The sequence below is a fragment of the Neophocaena asiaeorientalis genome, unplaced genomic scaffold (assembly GCF_003031525.2).
Source record: "Neophocaena asiaeorientalis asiaeorientalis breed wild unplaced genomic scaffold, Neophocaena_asiaeorientalis_V1.1 scaffold185, whole genome shotgun sequence".
In the NCBI taxonomy this organism is placed as follows: domain Eukaryota; kingdom Metazoa; phylum Chordata; class Mammalia; order Artiodactyla; family Phocoenidae; genus Neophocaena; species Neophocaena asiaeorientalis.
In genome coordinates this window covers 1,915,447-1,930,315 of record NW_020171809.1, presented here as the reverse complement: position 1 = coordinate 1,930,315, position 14,869 = coordinate 1,915,447, and the positions used below count along the sequence as shown (strand labels likewise).

The 14,869-nt window shown below is 61.8% G+C and overlaps 1 protein-coding gene across 6 annotated transcripts in view; it reads right to left on the bottom strand.

Moving 5' to 3' along the window:
* Positions 1-14,869, bottom strand: part of HDAC4 (histone deacetylase 4) — a 239,297-nt gene that overhangs the window by 29,421 nt on the left and 195,007 nt on the right. For 4 of the 6 annotated variants that reach the window (XM_024755628.1, XM_024755683.1, XM_024755907.1 and 1 more), the window contains exons 14-16: positions 13,973-14,106; positions 10,994-11,114; positions 3,662-3,708 (exon numbers count right to left, since the gene is read on the bottom strand). In XM_024755628.1, the coding sequence (XP_024611396.1) occupies positions 3,662-3,708; positions 10,994-11,114; positions 13,973-14,106 (302 nt within the window). The remainder of the gene's footprint in view (positions 1-3,661; positions 3,709-10,993; positions 11,115-13,972; positions 14,107-14,869) is intronic. The other 2 variants (XM_024755765.1, XM_024755839.1) reach the window with 1 other exon arrangement.

Below are 14,869 nucleotides of genomic sequence, written 5' to 3'. Positions count from 1 at the left end.
TTTTTTTTTTTTTTTTTGAAGACATGCCAAAAAATACTGAACAGAGAAAGAACAGTGAATGCACCAAAAATAGCACGCCTGCGTTTTTACCCCTTTCTGAGGTGTCACTTCTTTTCTCAATTGCTCCAAAATACTCCATGCCAGGAGTCACGAGGTCAAGGTTACCTAGTTCCCTGCTTTTTCTAACTGCAACTGCAGCTGAGTTACACTCACAATTAGCAAGAGCAAACGTGGCAAGTGTTAGAATTAGAGGTCCCTCGGAACGATGACTTTATTTCATGCTGAACTGAAGGAGAAGCCCCGTGTGTTTGACAGGAGTCGTTAACAGGGACGGCACGTGGAAGGGTGAGGGGAGGAGAATCCAGGCTCGTGGACACACGCCAGGGGGCTCAGCCCAGGGGATGGCACACCTGCCCAGGTAGCTGTTCCCCTTCAAAGAGAAAAACCTGTGTGTGGCACAAACCTGTCAGGTAACTTGTTTGTGTGCTGGTTTATTTACTTACACATTAGATATATTTTTTAAACTCTAGCTAACGTGGGCAGGAAGGCAGACACAGACTTGACGAGTCGGTTCTGCGGAGGCTGAGTCTCCCGTGGGAGCCTGGGGGGCAGGGAGCAGGGGCCATGATAAAGCAGGAGCCCCTGGTTCCAGGTCAAGGGTGCTGCCATCCCCAGGGCAGGGCAGCTGGCGCCTCGCCCGCACACACCTGGGACTCGCGTGCCCTTCCCGTGGGTGCCCGAGCCTAGAGAGGGTTCTGGGAAGCTGTGAGGAATAAGCCCTTCCACCTGCAGCGGAGTCGGCCGGGCCTGGGTGAGACCCTCCTTCCCATGGCAACCTCTTCCAAGCGCTGAACGCTCGGGGCCCCGGACACGGAGGCTGAGCCGCAGATGAGGGCCCGGCACCCCCTCTCCGGCCCAGCCAGGGTCAGCGCCCAGGCCCCTGCCCACCTGACAAAGGCCCTGATCGTTACGTGGCGCGGATGGATTTCTTTCCATGAAGTCTTGGGGCTTCATCTTCAAAGCGAGGTCATGTAAAATACATTTACGAGCAGCTCGAGCTATTTCCTGAGGAGTGTCATTCCGTGAGGGCTCTTCTTTTCAATGACCAAACCTCTGTGTTCTTTAAATAGCTTCCAAATGTCAGCAGAACGCTCTGTACTTAGCGCACATTCAACGTTCAAAGACCGGCTTCTGCTCTAAATAGTACTGCACCGTTCTTCACTGAAGTAGCCACTCAGCTAGAATACCCTGGACCAGTTGCTGCAGCCGAAGAACCAATTCAATAAAACCAAAGCGAGAGCTGGCAGGAGGGTCCGACCGGTTGCCTGGGCCTCGCGAGAGGCCGTACCCCTGAGCACCGAAGCGGCTTTGGGCAGAACTAGGCAGATTACTCCTCCTCCAAATGCAATGATTTGGGTTTTTAGGCTAAGTAACCGGAGCCAGGTGGGGAAAGGGACTGACCCTCCGTGTGCTCTGAAGGACCTCTGTGCTCTGCTCTCCTCCCGCATGACCCCAGGGTCCACAAGGTCCTGTAACATCGTGTCCAGGGTGAGGGACAGACCCCCAGCCCCACTGCAGTGTCTCCAGAGAACCTGACGGCACTTTCCACTGCTGCGGGGTCTCAGTCCCCCAGCTTCTGGCCACCAGCTCCCCAGGGACCAATGTGGGATGGTCGGGTTGGAGCCCCGAGCTCCACAAGTACGAGGCGGCCCTGCTTGGGGCACCCCCAAATACAGAAGCAGGAAACAAGGGAAAGAGCCACGGGCTACACTCCACAATCCCTCCAGCAAAGACGGAGACCAGGTGAAGACGGGGGTGGGGAGACCCCTTACAGAGATTTCAAGTGGACGCTCGGGGTGGCCACTCTGGGTGGGCCACGGACCTTAGAAGCCATGGCACTCGGGGTCCCCAGGGCCTACCAGGGCAGGGCTGGGAGGGAAATGCAATAATCAGGAGGTGAGCAAAACAGAAGTTTCTCTTATTTGGCTTGGGAAAAAAAGGTAAAACCATTTAAAAGCTCCATTACAGAATCTAGATGTTAATTCAAGTAGCTTCGGGGGAAGCAACGCACCCTCTCCTTCCCTGCTTCACCAGCCGACCTGCACCCTCCCAGCCACACCTGGGCCCCTGGGGTCTCCTCTGCTTCCCTGACAACACCCCGGGGGGCTGGCCCCCAGCTCTGGAAGGAGATTCAGAGGCCCAAGAGGGCTGCAGCTGCACCAGCGACATGGCGAGTCCACGCTGAGCCAGGCGGGAGGGCTGGCACTGCGATTCTCTGCCCTCCTATCGGGGCAGTTATAGAAAACAACTGAAAGGGAACAATCCCTTGAGGCGCCCTATGGTTCGCACTTCCCACTAATTATTCTGATGGGCTCCTCTCTCGACCGGGTTCGACTTGGCGAGATTTTCCACGTCTCCGTGTTCCAGAGCATTTTTGTGTCTGGATGTGGAGGGGGGCGCTGGTAGCCTGCTGGGGGCTGGATCTGGACTTCACACCGGGGAGGGGCCACCTGGCTCAAGGCCCCAGGCCCAGTACCCATTGCGCTTTCATTTGCAAACTATAAATCCTGCCTCGCACAGCGTGCCGCTGCAGGGCAGTGCAAAGCCAAAGCCTTTTCAAGTCTGGCCAAAAATTCGCCCCGCATTAAGAGACTGCAGCCTCTTTACAGTACAAAATGCAATAACTCTAGGAGGCCCTGGTGGTGGTATGAACAAACGCCGTTTATGCTCTTTCTGACGGGATAATTTTCAAAGCAGCGATTTTTGTAAAGACTCAGGAAGAAAACAATTTTGTTTCATTTCCATAACGGAATCCAGACCCCGAGCTTCACCCTGCGCTCTGTCGTTACGCTCACATTCGGCTGAAGCGAGCTTCCAGCCGAGACGCCTTTGTTGTCCACTAGGTCCTCCGGCCTCTCCGTGACCGAGACCGGCTGCAGCACTTCCCGGGCTGGGGAGCTCCACGGCTAGCAGACTGGCCAGGAGGGGGCTGGTCCTTGCCCTCACCCTCCCTCATCCAGAGGACAGCAGGGGGCGGGGGGACAGCCCCTCCTGATTGAAGGAGCAGCTCTGGCTGCGGAGACCTGGCCTCCGCTGCGCTGAGGTAGGGGTGGGTGCCCAGATGGGTTCTGCGCCCCCATCCCGGGCAGGGAAAGCCCAAGTTAAATCAAGATGCTGGTTCTCCTGCGTGTCTACCTGCCCAGGTCTGCTCAAGAGCTCCATCTCCCGGAGACGCAGCTCTACCCACCTCACGTGGCCCAGAAACCTCATGGTCAGAGCTGCACTTGGGGCTTCGGGTTGGAGCTGGGATATGGGATCAACACACACCCCGTGAGGTGATGGATTCACGACCTGAGCCGGGACGAGTGGACTGTTGCTCGGTGGGTCAGACGAGACAGGCCCACACACCAGATCCCGTTTCCTAAAGCCAGCCGTGGTGCCAGACGACCTTCCCCGGAGGAAGGTGCCCCAGACCCGCCATCAAAACGCTCACAGGCTCACAGGGCCTTTGAAGCCACACGTGTGAGCGGTGGGGCAGCCCCGCCCAGCAGGCCCTGTTTATGGAAAACACCTGGCAACAATTACCTGCTCTGCGATTTCTGTGACCACCAGGACCCTGAGAACACACAGGACATTATTTACACATTAAAGAAATACTTACCCCGACACCACCGCAGGGCAGCCTGACAAACACCGATGTTAGCGAGCCTGCAGGGAGAAGGAGAGCCGAGGTCAGGTGGGCAGGGTCAGCCGGCGCCCCAGCCTGCAGGGAGCACGGCCCGGCGGTGCCTCAACAGCGCTCTGACACTTGTGGAGGATGCACAATGCGTCCCACGTGCGCAGGGGCAAACGGTCTTCAAAGGTACCACTGTATCACCGTGTGGCCGGTGGTGGGTCCTGGGCTGAGCGGGCCCAGCCCCTGCGGGGCCCTTGCATTCTCCATGGCAACAGCCCACTCCTCACGGGGTGGGGAGACCCCACGGAGGCTTCTGCTTCCAGCCCGAGCTGTGCACCTGGCAGGGAACCACCCTGAGCTCCCTGCCCCCGACACTGGCTCTCAGCTCTGAGCTCTGGCCGCCCTCCCCAGCTGTAAGCAAGAGAAAGAGGCCTGGGGTTAAACCCCCGGGGTGAGCTCTTTAGACACGGAGGGGTCTTTGGGGATATAACAGCAGCCCTCTCCCCATGTACAAGTGTTCCAAGTTCACTGGGACGGTGCACAGCTAAGAAACCACACAGCCTTGAACCTGGCCTAGGAAGGCCTGCCCGGGGCCCACGCTGCAGACACAAGGCCCCCGTCCCACGAGGCTCAGGCCTGCCTCGGTGACAAGAACGGGAACTGTCTTCTTCCTAGTGTGATCCAGGTGCTGGCTGATGACTAGCCTAAAACCTGCCTGTCATGCAGGACCAGAGGGCGGCGCAGCCACCCAGCCCCCCTCCCCAGGCTGGTGGAGTGTGAAGCCCAGGCTCCAGCTGGCCGACCCCCCTTCAGGAGCTGCCCCCATCTGGGAGAGACTCTCTGTGCAGCCGGGTGCTCCCTGCCCCGCTTCCACCTCGCTCCCACTGCGACCCCCAGGCCTTTCCTGGCAGGTTCCACAGCCCAGCTTGGGAGCCTACTTTCTGGACCTGGCAGAGCTGGGCCCAGTGCTGGGAGGGCTCACTCCCAACATTGCCCTCTCCCCAACCCGAGCACCAGCTCTGCTTGGGTGGCCATGAGCTGCTCCCGGGGCCCCAGGAAGAAAGCAGGCCTTGGGTCACAGGGTCTGGATGGCTCACCAGGGGAGCAGCCCTGGTGAGGTCTGTGCCCACCTCATCCCGGCTCCTGGCCTGGACCACACACTGTGGACCCTCCCCGTCATGCCCCATCCCCTCCGAGATGCCCGGACGGTGGGTCCTGCCCCGGGCCTGCCCTGCCTGCGCCCACGGCTCTCCTTCAGGTCACCCCCCCCCGCCCCGGCCGCCTGCATCCCTGTCTTCTGACTGTGGTTCCCCTGCCGTGCCTTCTGACATCAGTTAAACTGATTCTCGCGGAGCCACGCAGCCTCTGGCCCCATCCCCGTGAGGCTGGGGGCATGCCTGCCTTCTCCTCCTTGTGCCACGACTGCAGGGGAATCAGCGGGTGCGCAGGTGGGTGGAGGGGCCGGCGGGCAGGGAAGTGATGTCCAAGGAGAGCAGCCCTGGGAGGGGCTTGCCAGGCCTGCCCTGAGCCCCCCGTGGGAGGTCCTGGGGCCGGAGGGACAGGGTGGGCTGCAGTGCATGACGGGGGGCGGGGGAGAGGGGAGCTGGCACCACGCTGTCCTGCAACAGATTCACCCAATGGCCTGAATCAGGGAGGGTGGCACCAGCCCCCCGTGCCCCCATTGGCCCTGCCCTTGACACGTGGCAGTGGCTCTAGGTGACCACGGGCTGGGAATGGCTTCCAGATGGTTCTCGTAACACTAACTATTCCAGCACACAGAAACGTGATGCTAGGGACGTAAGAGCTTTCTCCCAAAGAATCCAAGCGCCCGTGTGTGTGCATCCATGTACATCCATCAGTGTGTGTGTAAATATGAGTGAGAGGGGCTCTGCTGAGACTGGATTCCTGTGTTTGAAATTACAGACTGATGCATTAAAACCATAAATCATCTGAATATTTTGATTTTGCTCATTATCCGGCCAGGAAAGACCACGATGATAAAAACGGTAGAGGATACCCTGAATTCGGACACAAGCCTGTGCTCGGATGGGCAGCAGGGAAACAGGGAAGCTGTCCTGGCCCAGAGCTCCGGAGCGGCCCAGCGGTGGCCTCTCTGCACAGCTGGTCTCCCCCGGGCCCCGGCCGCCTCGGCCGAGGCCCCAGTTGGTCAGCGAGTCCCTCCCCCACTGGCGTCCTGTGTTGCGGGGCCACCACTGCCTAGGCCAGGTCACAAAATGTTCAAGCCGAGACACGGGGGTCTGACGCTTGAGGGGCACCCTTGCTCTCCCAGTCCTGGCAGGTTAGCTGACAGGCAGGCTGGGGTGCGGACAGGTGCGGGGAAGATGCTGGCTTTCTTCCGCCGCTCCTGCTGCTATGCTGTGAGCAGAGGGTTGCCTAGTAACCCTTCACCTGAGCTGGGAGAGGCACTCATGAGGTGCTCTGCAGCCCTGGGTCCGCACTCCTCAGCCCCCAGGCCAGGCTCCCTCCCCAGGTCGCTGCCATCAGAAGATGAACCCTGACTTCCAGGAACACCTAAGGTGGTGAACAGGTAGCTCCTGCAGCCCGGCCAAGCTGTGTCACTGCCCCACACTCACTACACAGGCCTCTTTGCACAAGGCTTGGAAATTTGTGGATTCAATTAAAGAGAGGAAGGCAGATCACCCAGTAGTGTTTAAACACCACATCAGGGTACTGTTAACATCATCAACTCGTACCATGTCTGGAATAGTCAGACTGATATAATGACGTTAGAACAACCATCAGAAATGTAAACAGGTCTCAAGTGGTAGGAAGGCATCTGCTTGGGCATCCCCACGGCAACGTGAGTAGACTTCACGACACAAAACTCAGTAGGAGAGAAAAAGGAAACAGAACGGGTTATACCATTATGGTAAATGCAACACACACAATACGTGCGTTTGTGACAACACACTTGGCTCATAAAAGAAACACTAAATACACTCCCGTGGCTGCCTATGGGCGGAGCGGGGTCTGAGATGGTGGACGAACACTTCAACAAAGAAGCCACGAGCAGCAGAGGGGCTTCCAGGGACGGAGATGCTGGATGAACTGAGGGGGATCCCCCACGTGGTCACGGACACGGCTTGGCGGGAGGAAGGCGCCGGCTCCCGGCTCACCCACCGTTTACTCTTCCCCAAGGACTCCCGGCTCCGGCGTCTCTCTCATTTCCGATCACCCGTCTTAAGCCCAGTTTGGAACCAGACTGGAAGCCTCACCCGTCCTCCTGGCGGGGAACCCGAGCCTCCGTGCCTGCAGGGAGACCATCCTCCCGTCACCCGATCCCCTGCCCCATGGAGCAGCGCATGCCTAGGAGACGGGCTTGCAGAAGGACTCCTGGCGGGCTGACCAGGGGAGGGATATGGAGCGTGCGTGGACCCTGGGCCACACGGCGCGTTCAGGGGAGGCCGGCTGCTCTCAGGGCTGAGGCCCCCGGATGCTCCTGGAGACTGCTGAGGCGGGGGCTACCGGTCCTGGGACCCACGGGCAGCCCCTCCCGTGCGGGAGAACGGTCCAGGAGCCGGGCTCTGCGTTTCCTGGGGGATCCCGGGGCCCTGCCGGACGTGCCGGCCTGAAGACCCTGCACTTGGCCCGCTCGGCCCCTCCCTCCAAGCCCGCTGATCTCCCCCATCCACACCGTCCTTGTCCTTGATGCCTCCTTTCCACAAAGCCCTGCCTGGGCCCAGGCCAGACCCCGTCCTCTGGGCCCGGCCGGCGCTCTGTCTCATTTCTGGACATTCTTGCTCCGATCCACACCCCTCCCTGTGCCTTGGGCTCAGCCTCTGGGCTCTCCCGGGTGTCACCTGTCCTCCGGAGCCCTGGGCCCCTTCCTGGGGGCAGCCGGCTTAGACCTCCCTGCCCTCCCGAGTCCATGACTCTGGGTGTGGGCCCTGGGCACTCCCAACAAGCCCTCTCAGTTCAGAGGACACAGATGCGTTTTGGGGGCACCAAGTGGAGGACGTTGTACACTCTGAAGAGTCTATTCCGTATCTGTGTCCAGTCTGCATCGTAGACGCCCCTCGGCCGAGGGAGAGAAGAGAGTAGCGTGCCTCCTTCCACCGGGAATGGGGACCCCCTCCTCGGGCCAGTCGCCCCCATACACCTCCTGGTTTCCTGTGTGTTATCCTAAACCACGTGGCCGAGCTTTGGAAAACCAAACTGAGTATCAGGGACGAACCTCGCTGAGTGAGGACACAGGGCCCTTGGGGGGCAGCAGTTCCCGGGACAGGAGCCGTAGGGTCTACTTCCCTGGAGTCCACGTGTGTCTGCAGAGCAGGGCTCACAACAGCCAGGGCACCTGGCCGGGCCAGGGACCAGGCCAGGCCAGGGACCAGGCCCGGGACGTGGCCGTGGGGGGAGCAGCTCTGGAGGTCTTCCTCGGCCCACTGTGACCACACCCACTCCCGGGGGCAGGCGAAGTGAGCCCCCAGCTGACCCAGGCAGCAGAGCCCGCGTGAGGAACAGGGGCTGCACGGCCAAGACAAGAGGAGACCCTGGGCAGGCTACCGCAGGTCCGGCTCGGTGGACACTTTGGTGGAGACAGCCCAACAGGAGGCCTCTCAGCCACACTGGTCCTGGCTGTCCTGGGGGCTTCCACATGGGGAACGGGTGGCCTCCTGACCTGCCTTCACCATCCTCGGGGGGGCCTCTGTGACTGACATGGCTTCGGTGTTTTTGTCGCCCCCAGTTCACATGTTGGAACCCTTACTCTCAACGTGATATTAGGGGGTGGGGCCTTCGGCAGGTGATTAAGCCATAAAGATGGAGCCCTCGTGAATGGGGTTAGTGCCCTTATAAAAAAGACCCGGGAGAGCTCCCTCACCCCTCCCACCATGAGGACCCAGCAAAAGGCACCAGCTGTGAACCGGCAAGAGGCCCTCACCCACCATGCTGGCACCCTGAGCTCGCATGTCCAGCCTCGGGGCAGGGAGCAAGCCTGGACGTGCCCTGATTCACCCTCATACTTGACCAAGTCTGGCTGGGTGAAAACTTCAGGCTGGAAAGAACCTTCCCCCAGAACGGGCCAGGCGCTGCACTGCTACCGAGGGGCCTGACGTCGTCCTGGTTCCTGGCAGACCTGGTCCCCTCCCTGGAACATCGCAGCACCCTTGCATCTCGTCCCTGCGCTCTGAGATTTCCCAGCGGTGCTCCCTGGCAGGGTTCTCGCGGCCGGCGGCTGGTCCTCCGGTCCTGGAACCTTCTCGTGATCACCCCAGATGCTTTCCTTTCCTTTCCGTGTCCTCCGGAAGCCCCTGCTCCCTGGGCCCTGAGTGCGAGGAACGCTCCTTGGATTTTCTTCTTGTCTCCTGTCTCCTGGTTTCCAGCTCTGGTCACCTTCCTGCTCCACTTTCTGGGACCTTGACTCACCGTTCCTTCCAGCCCCAGGACTCGATTTCCGTGACCATGTTTCACTTGACTCTCTGTTCTGTTTCTTCCCTTCTCTATGGCCCTTGCTCACGTTCTGTGGATGTGGAATCGCCCTCTTTAAGGACTTTAATGCTGTTCTTGGCTCTCTCTGCAGCGCCCCCCTCCGGTCCCCGCACCCACCCAGGAGTCTGGTCTCCAAGCTACTGCTGAGCACCTTCCAAGGTGCCGATAATCCTTGGTCTTCTGTTCGTGGCCCAGAGTGAGGACGTAAAGCCGGCGGAAGGTGCGGGGACACGGCGGGGACACGGTGGGGACATGGTGGCCTTCTGAACCATCAGCACCACGTCAAGGACCTTAGGGGGCCATCTGCTGCGGGGCCCCTGATGACAGCTTCCTTTGGGCTAGTCAGTCCCTGAAGGAGGTCCCCATCTCTGCCCGGGGCTAAAGGTCAGCGTGCCGGGAGCCCAGCATGGGGCGGGGGGTGGTGGCCTCACCGTGCTCTGTGCCTGTGTCTGTCCCAGCCCAGGGACCCTGTGCCTTTCTGTCCAGGGCTGTGGGGTTGGCAGGGCGTCGGGACAGAGGCCTCTCAGGCCCCTGTGGCCCGGTCCCCTGTCTGAGCCCCGCCTGTCCTGCACCCCGGGGCCAGGGCCCCTGCGGTCACTGTCCCTGGGCTGTCCGAGTCAGCGGGCGGAGGTGGGGGTGTCCGTCCCCGTGCCGCTCTGCAGCCCACTGCCTGGCACCGGCCGTCCAGCCCCGGGTCTCCTGCTCCTTCCCTGCCTCCCAGGTGCGAGGGTTTCTGTCTTTTAAAAGCCCTGTTGCTACACACGACCCCCACTCCCCCCAGGCCAGAGCCCGAGTGTCTCCTCGCGGCCTTTGCCACCCCAGCTCCCTGCTCTAGGGGGGCTCAGCGCCTACCGGGAGCACAGCAGAGGAGAAGACGTGCTCCCCGGGCGCGTGAATGAGCGAAGGGGAGCATGAGTGCCCGGGGAGGGAGCACGGCCGCACTGCAGGATCCCCAGGAGGGTCAAGCCGGTCCAGCGCAGGGCTGGGCACAGAGATGACCTTCGCAACACCTGGCACGGAAACCAGAGGAAACAGCACACAGTCCACCCCTTCCCCCTGCCACATATGGGACCCCAGCGGCTGTGATTCCTAGGCCCCTGCTGCCTGCTTTGGCTCGGCTCAGGGAGGAGCCCCAGGGGGCTTCTCTCCCCAGGGGGCAAAGGCAGGGATGGGGAAGGAAACCCACGGTTGGCGACTGCCCCAGTTCCAGGCAGGGGGAGGGAATTACCCAGCAGCGGTCCTGCCCGGAGGGGGGAGGGCGCCTGCGCCCGGGAGCCTGGGGGACCCTGCCCTTCTGTCAGACCCCCCTGCCTTATGGGGAGACTCTCACCACCTCCCAAAGCAGAAGATGCCTGTTAGGAAGTTCCTTCCGTCAGGCCCAGATCCCGCCCCCTCATCTGGGGGGCTGCCTGCCAAAGCCGAAGCCCCTGGCCCCCGGGGAGGAGGGGCCAGGTGTGGGGCGGGGGGCTCGGGTTGCCACGGTGCCCCCCCCGAGCCTCGAAGTGCGTCCCCCACACCGACTCCAGGCCCAGTGCGGGGTGGCCGGGTGGCCTCCAGCAACCCAGCTCTGTTTAACATTCTGCAAAACCACTGGTTCTCAGCCCATTTTCTCCCCAAGACACCGGACACAAAGCAAGAAACCCACTGCCCACGTGAATGCCGAGCGTGGAAATCTCTCCTCCGGCCCCTCACCTGAGAGCCTGGCCCGGGCACCACGGAGAAGGGTCATCCCTGCCCCAGCTGCCCGCACAGAGCCTGGTGGGCGACACGCGCCTGTGCAGCGGGGGGCATGCAGGTGGGGCGGGGCCTCGGGCGAGGGCAGGGCTGCAAGCAGCCTCGGCGGTAAAGGGAAAGAAGGCCTTGAAATACCTAGGAGTTTCTTACTGTCCAGTTTCTGCCTGTTGAGAGGGTTCGTGCCGTAGAGCAGGGCGTGCGCCTCCGAGTGCACCGTCTGCAGCTCCTCCAGGGTGGCCTTGCGTCCGCGGATGCACTGCGGGGACAGGACAAGACAGGCTACTGCAGGGGCGGGCCTCGGCAGAGAACCGGCACCCAGGAGGAGATGAAATTCTATACGGGCACGAGCACAAAATTATTTGGTTATTGTGAAATCCAAAGCAAACATCACCTGATGCGACATTTGAAAAATATTTAAGAAATATTTTACAGGGTTTGCACTTTAATTAAAACTTAGGAAAACGTTTTAAAAAAAGATCATTCCAGCCTTCAACGCTTTAACCTTCACAGTCACACAACTGATTTGGCATCAAATTACTGCTTGGCTTTCCAACTGCCGGGGTCTGGTCTTAAAAGAGAGACGAGCTGCCTGGGGGGTGGACCTGCTCTCAGGAAGCGGGGGCCAGACCCCAGCTCCTTGGGCATCTCCGAGCCTTCCCGCGAGCCTGAGACGGCCCGCAGTCGTCTGACACCCCGATCTGCGTGTCCGTCCGCATTTTTCTTCGGTTTGGAAATTCCTCAAATCTGGACGCCTCAGCTATTTTCAGATGTTCTCCAGAAATTATCTTGAGCTGAGCTACATTTACTTAACCTTTGAGAAGGAGGCTGGTTTGTGAAGCGGAATTCCAGTTGACACTTCTTTATACTTTCCGAGGGCCAGAGCGACACAGGAAGAGCCAACAGGACCCTGGGGGCCCAGGGGGAGCCCGTGGGCTCGCCGGGCCGGATGCACCCCCGTGCAGGGGCAGGCCAGGAGCTGTGCTCCCCCCGGGGACCTCCAGGGAGGCCCCAGAACCGCTCCTAACGGTCCACAGGTCTCCCAGTGACGCCTGCCGACGCAGGAGCACAGGGCAGGGGAACCAGAGGCCGGCTGTGACCGAGGCTTTGCCGGCCTGGTCTCCTCCTCGTGGAGGGGCCACGAGGCCGCAGAGAAGGTTGCCCACCCCGTGGAGTGAGGGGCGCTGGCCGGGAGGCCTGGGCACCGGGCGGTCGCCTGGTCCCTCTGCTTCTCCTCTGTCAGGGGCCCCTCCGACAACCTGTGTTCCCTCGGCCGAGGGAACATGTGTCACCCTCTGGACCTGCAGGTGCCCCGCATGGTGAGCGTCCCCGCACGTCGAGGGCACGCCTGGCCCTTCACCCCGGGTCTCCTCGGTACCCGGGGGCCCCTGCGGCCATCGGCGCCGGCCCTCAGTGCCAGGGGGCTGGACGAGCAGCTCGGTCTGCTCCCCTCGCCTCCGTCTCCTGCCTTGAAACTACCCTGGAGGCCCCGGGCCCGAGGGGACCCTCCTGGGGGCGAAGGAAGCGGCGCCTGGGAAGCGGGGTGGGGCGGTGGTCCTGCAGCGGAGGAGGAGGGTGCGTCCGCCAGGGCGATGCTGCCCCCCAGTGGTGCAGCCTCACGGGATCCGGGAGCAGGTGCCCAGGGCTCCAGCCCACAACCTCGGGGTCCCCCTCCTCTCCAGAGGGACTCCAGGACAGGATTCTGGACCCAGGCCCCATGCTTTCCCCTCCAAACACCATGTACCGCCATAAACTGGCAGAGGGATGGGGTCACGCGGGACAACTGACCTCAACTCCTAAATACTGGCTTCTGGGGAAGGGGGGCTGGATGGGGGGCAGAGTGGGGTTCGGGCCACGCCCGCCCTCCAGACGGGCTGCTCCGGGCCTGGCCCAGGTGGCGCTGGGCTGTGAAGGACGGACGCGGACGTTCTGCTCATCTACGGGGCTCTAGCTTTCTAGGGCCACCACGCCACCCTGCACCCCATCCCCGGCTTCACGGGGTTCCCAGTGTGTGGGGAGACAGCAGGCCCCCACTTGGTGGGCACGTGGGGGGCCGGCTGCCACTGTCCTAGAGGGCTCCTGGGAGGGGGTGCCACCTGCCCCGCTCCACGGAGGACGACGCTGTGGCACCCACGGCCTGGAGCTCCCCCCACCCCCCTCCCCGTGCACCCACACAAACGGTCCTCTGTGTCCTCTCACCCCAGAGCTCAAGACCCTCCTGATGGCCGCATGCCAGGAAATGTCTCTCCCCCATCGGAAGGATGGAGGAGACTCGACGGTCCTTCCGCAGAGCCTTCCTGTCCTCATGGGCCTGGGGCCACCGCAACGGTGGGTGGGCAACGTGAGTCCCAGGCCCCGACGGGCCAGAACAGAGGCAGCTCAGCCCACCTTGTCGGCAGGCAGCATGGTCCCCTTGCCAGGCGGCTGGGACAGACGTGAGGGCCCGCCGCTCAGAGGGGTAGAGGCAGAGGCAGTGCTGTGCTTGGGAACCAACGCCAAGCAGACCAGACCGGCCCGCGCACCCTCCCTGCCTCGGGGGCCAGAGGCTCCCCACACCCAGAGGCTCCCCACACCTCTCAGAAAAATTCAAGTAAGAGAACTTCCAAGGGAAAGCCAACAGGATGACGGATCCCCCGGACCCCGCCCTTGTTCGTGAGGGCCCGCCGCTCAGAGGGGTAGAGGCAGAGGCAGTGCTGTGCTTGGGAACCAACGCCAAGCAGACCAGACCGGCCCGCGCACCCTCCCTGCCTCGGGGGCCAGAGGCTCCCCACACCCAGAGGCTCCCCACACCTCTCAGAAAAATTCAAGTAAGAGAACTTCCAAGGGAAAGCCGGATCCCCCGGACCCCGCCCTTGCGGCAGAGGCCCTGGGACGGCCCGGCCGGCCCGGCCGTGTGACCCGGGTGCTGACGGGGAGCCTGGCTAGGGGCTGGCTTCCCAGAGAACAGGAGCGTGCGACAGGAGGTGCAGGACAGGAGAGCTCGGCATTCCTCCGGAAGCCAGGCCCGTGCGCCCGCCTGCAGGGCCCGTGTCCTCCCCCAGGCCCTCCCCCGCTCAAGCCCTGGCTCACTCGGCCGGCATGGGCTGCCCTCCTTGCTGCCCGCAGGGCTGGTCTTACCTCACATCTGCCTCGAAGGCCGGTCTCCTGCAGCCGGGACCAGATGCTCTGGATGCGCCCGGCGTGCTCTGGGTGGCTGTTGGTGTTCCCACAGGTGCACTGGTGCTTCAGCATCAGCGTGTCGTACACGAGGCCTGGGGCAGAGGTGGAGGCGGCCGCCATCAGATGAGCCCTCGGGTTCCTGGGCAGCTGCCCCCGCCCACCGCCCGCTCACGGCACTCGCCCAACGGTCAGAGTCCCCGCCACCCAGGGTGTGGAGGGAGCTGAGTGGCCTGCGGTGCGGGGGGCAGGCGGGGCAGGAAGAACTGAGAAGGCAGGCGACCCGCCCCCAGGTCTCTCGGCTGTGAGCCCTGTGGCACTCACGTCCAGGGGACTGTGCTGACCCAGAAACAAGTGAGATTTTGGTCCAAAACTCGAGTCTGTCTGTCAGGGGACTTCTCTCTCGAGCGGTTCAACCTTGTGGACTGAGATCCGTCCAAGGTTCTTGGGGCCCAGAGGCTCAGTTCTGCCCTCAGAACTTTGCAGAGCAGCTGGACAGGCGCGTGGAGCTCACATACGCGCTCGCACACACACACGGATGCAAGCGCATTTAAAATCACCCTAGAAATGGACGTAAATGGAGGAGTCTAGGAACTCACACTCACTCCCCAGCTCTGCACTCTCCACTTGGGACAGTGCCGGAAGCTGTTCAAGCCTGAGGGTGCCCAGCACAGAGCCGGCCCAGCGGCGGGGTCTACCTGTCTGTCTGGCTACGCGCAGAAACAACCCAGGAGATGTGACCTGAACGCCGACAATGGCTCCTCGGGGGGGCAGGGTTGGGGCACCCGTTAGCTTCTCAGGTTTCCATCACATGTGCTTTTTTTTTTTTTTTTTTTTTTAAGTTTTTTTTTTGAGGCA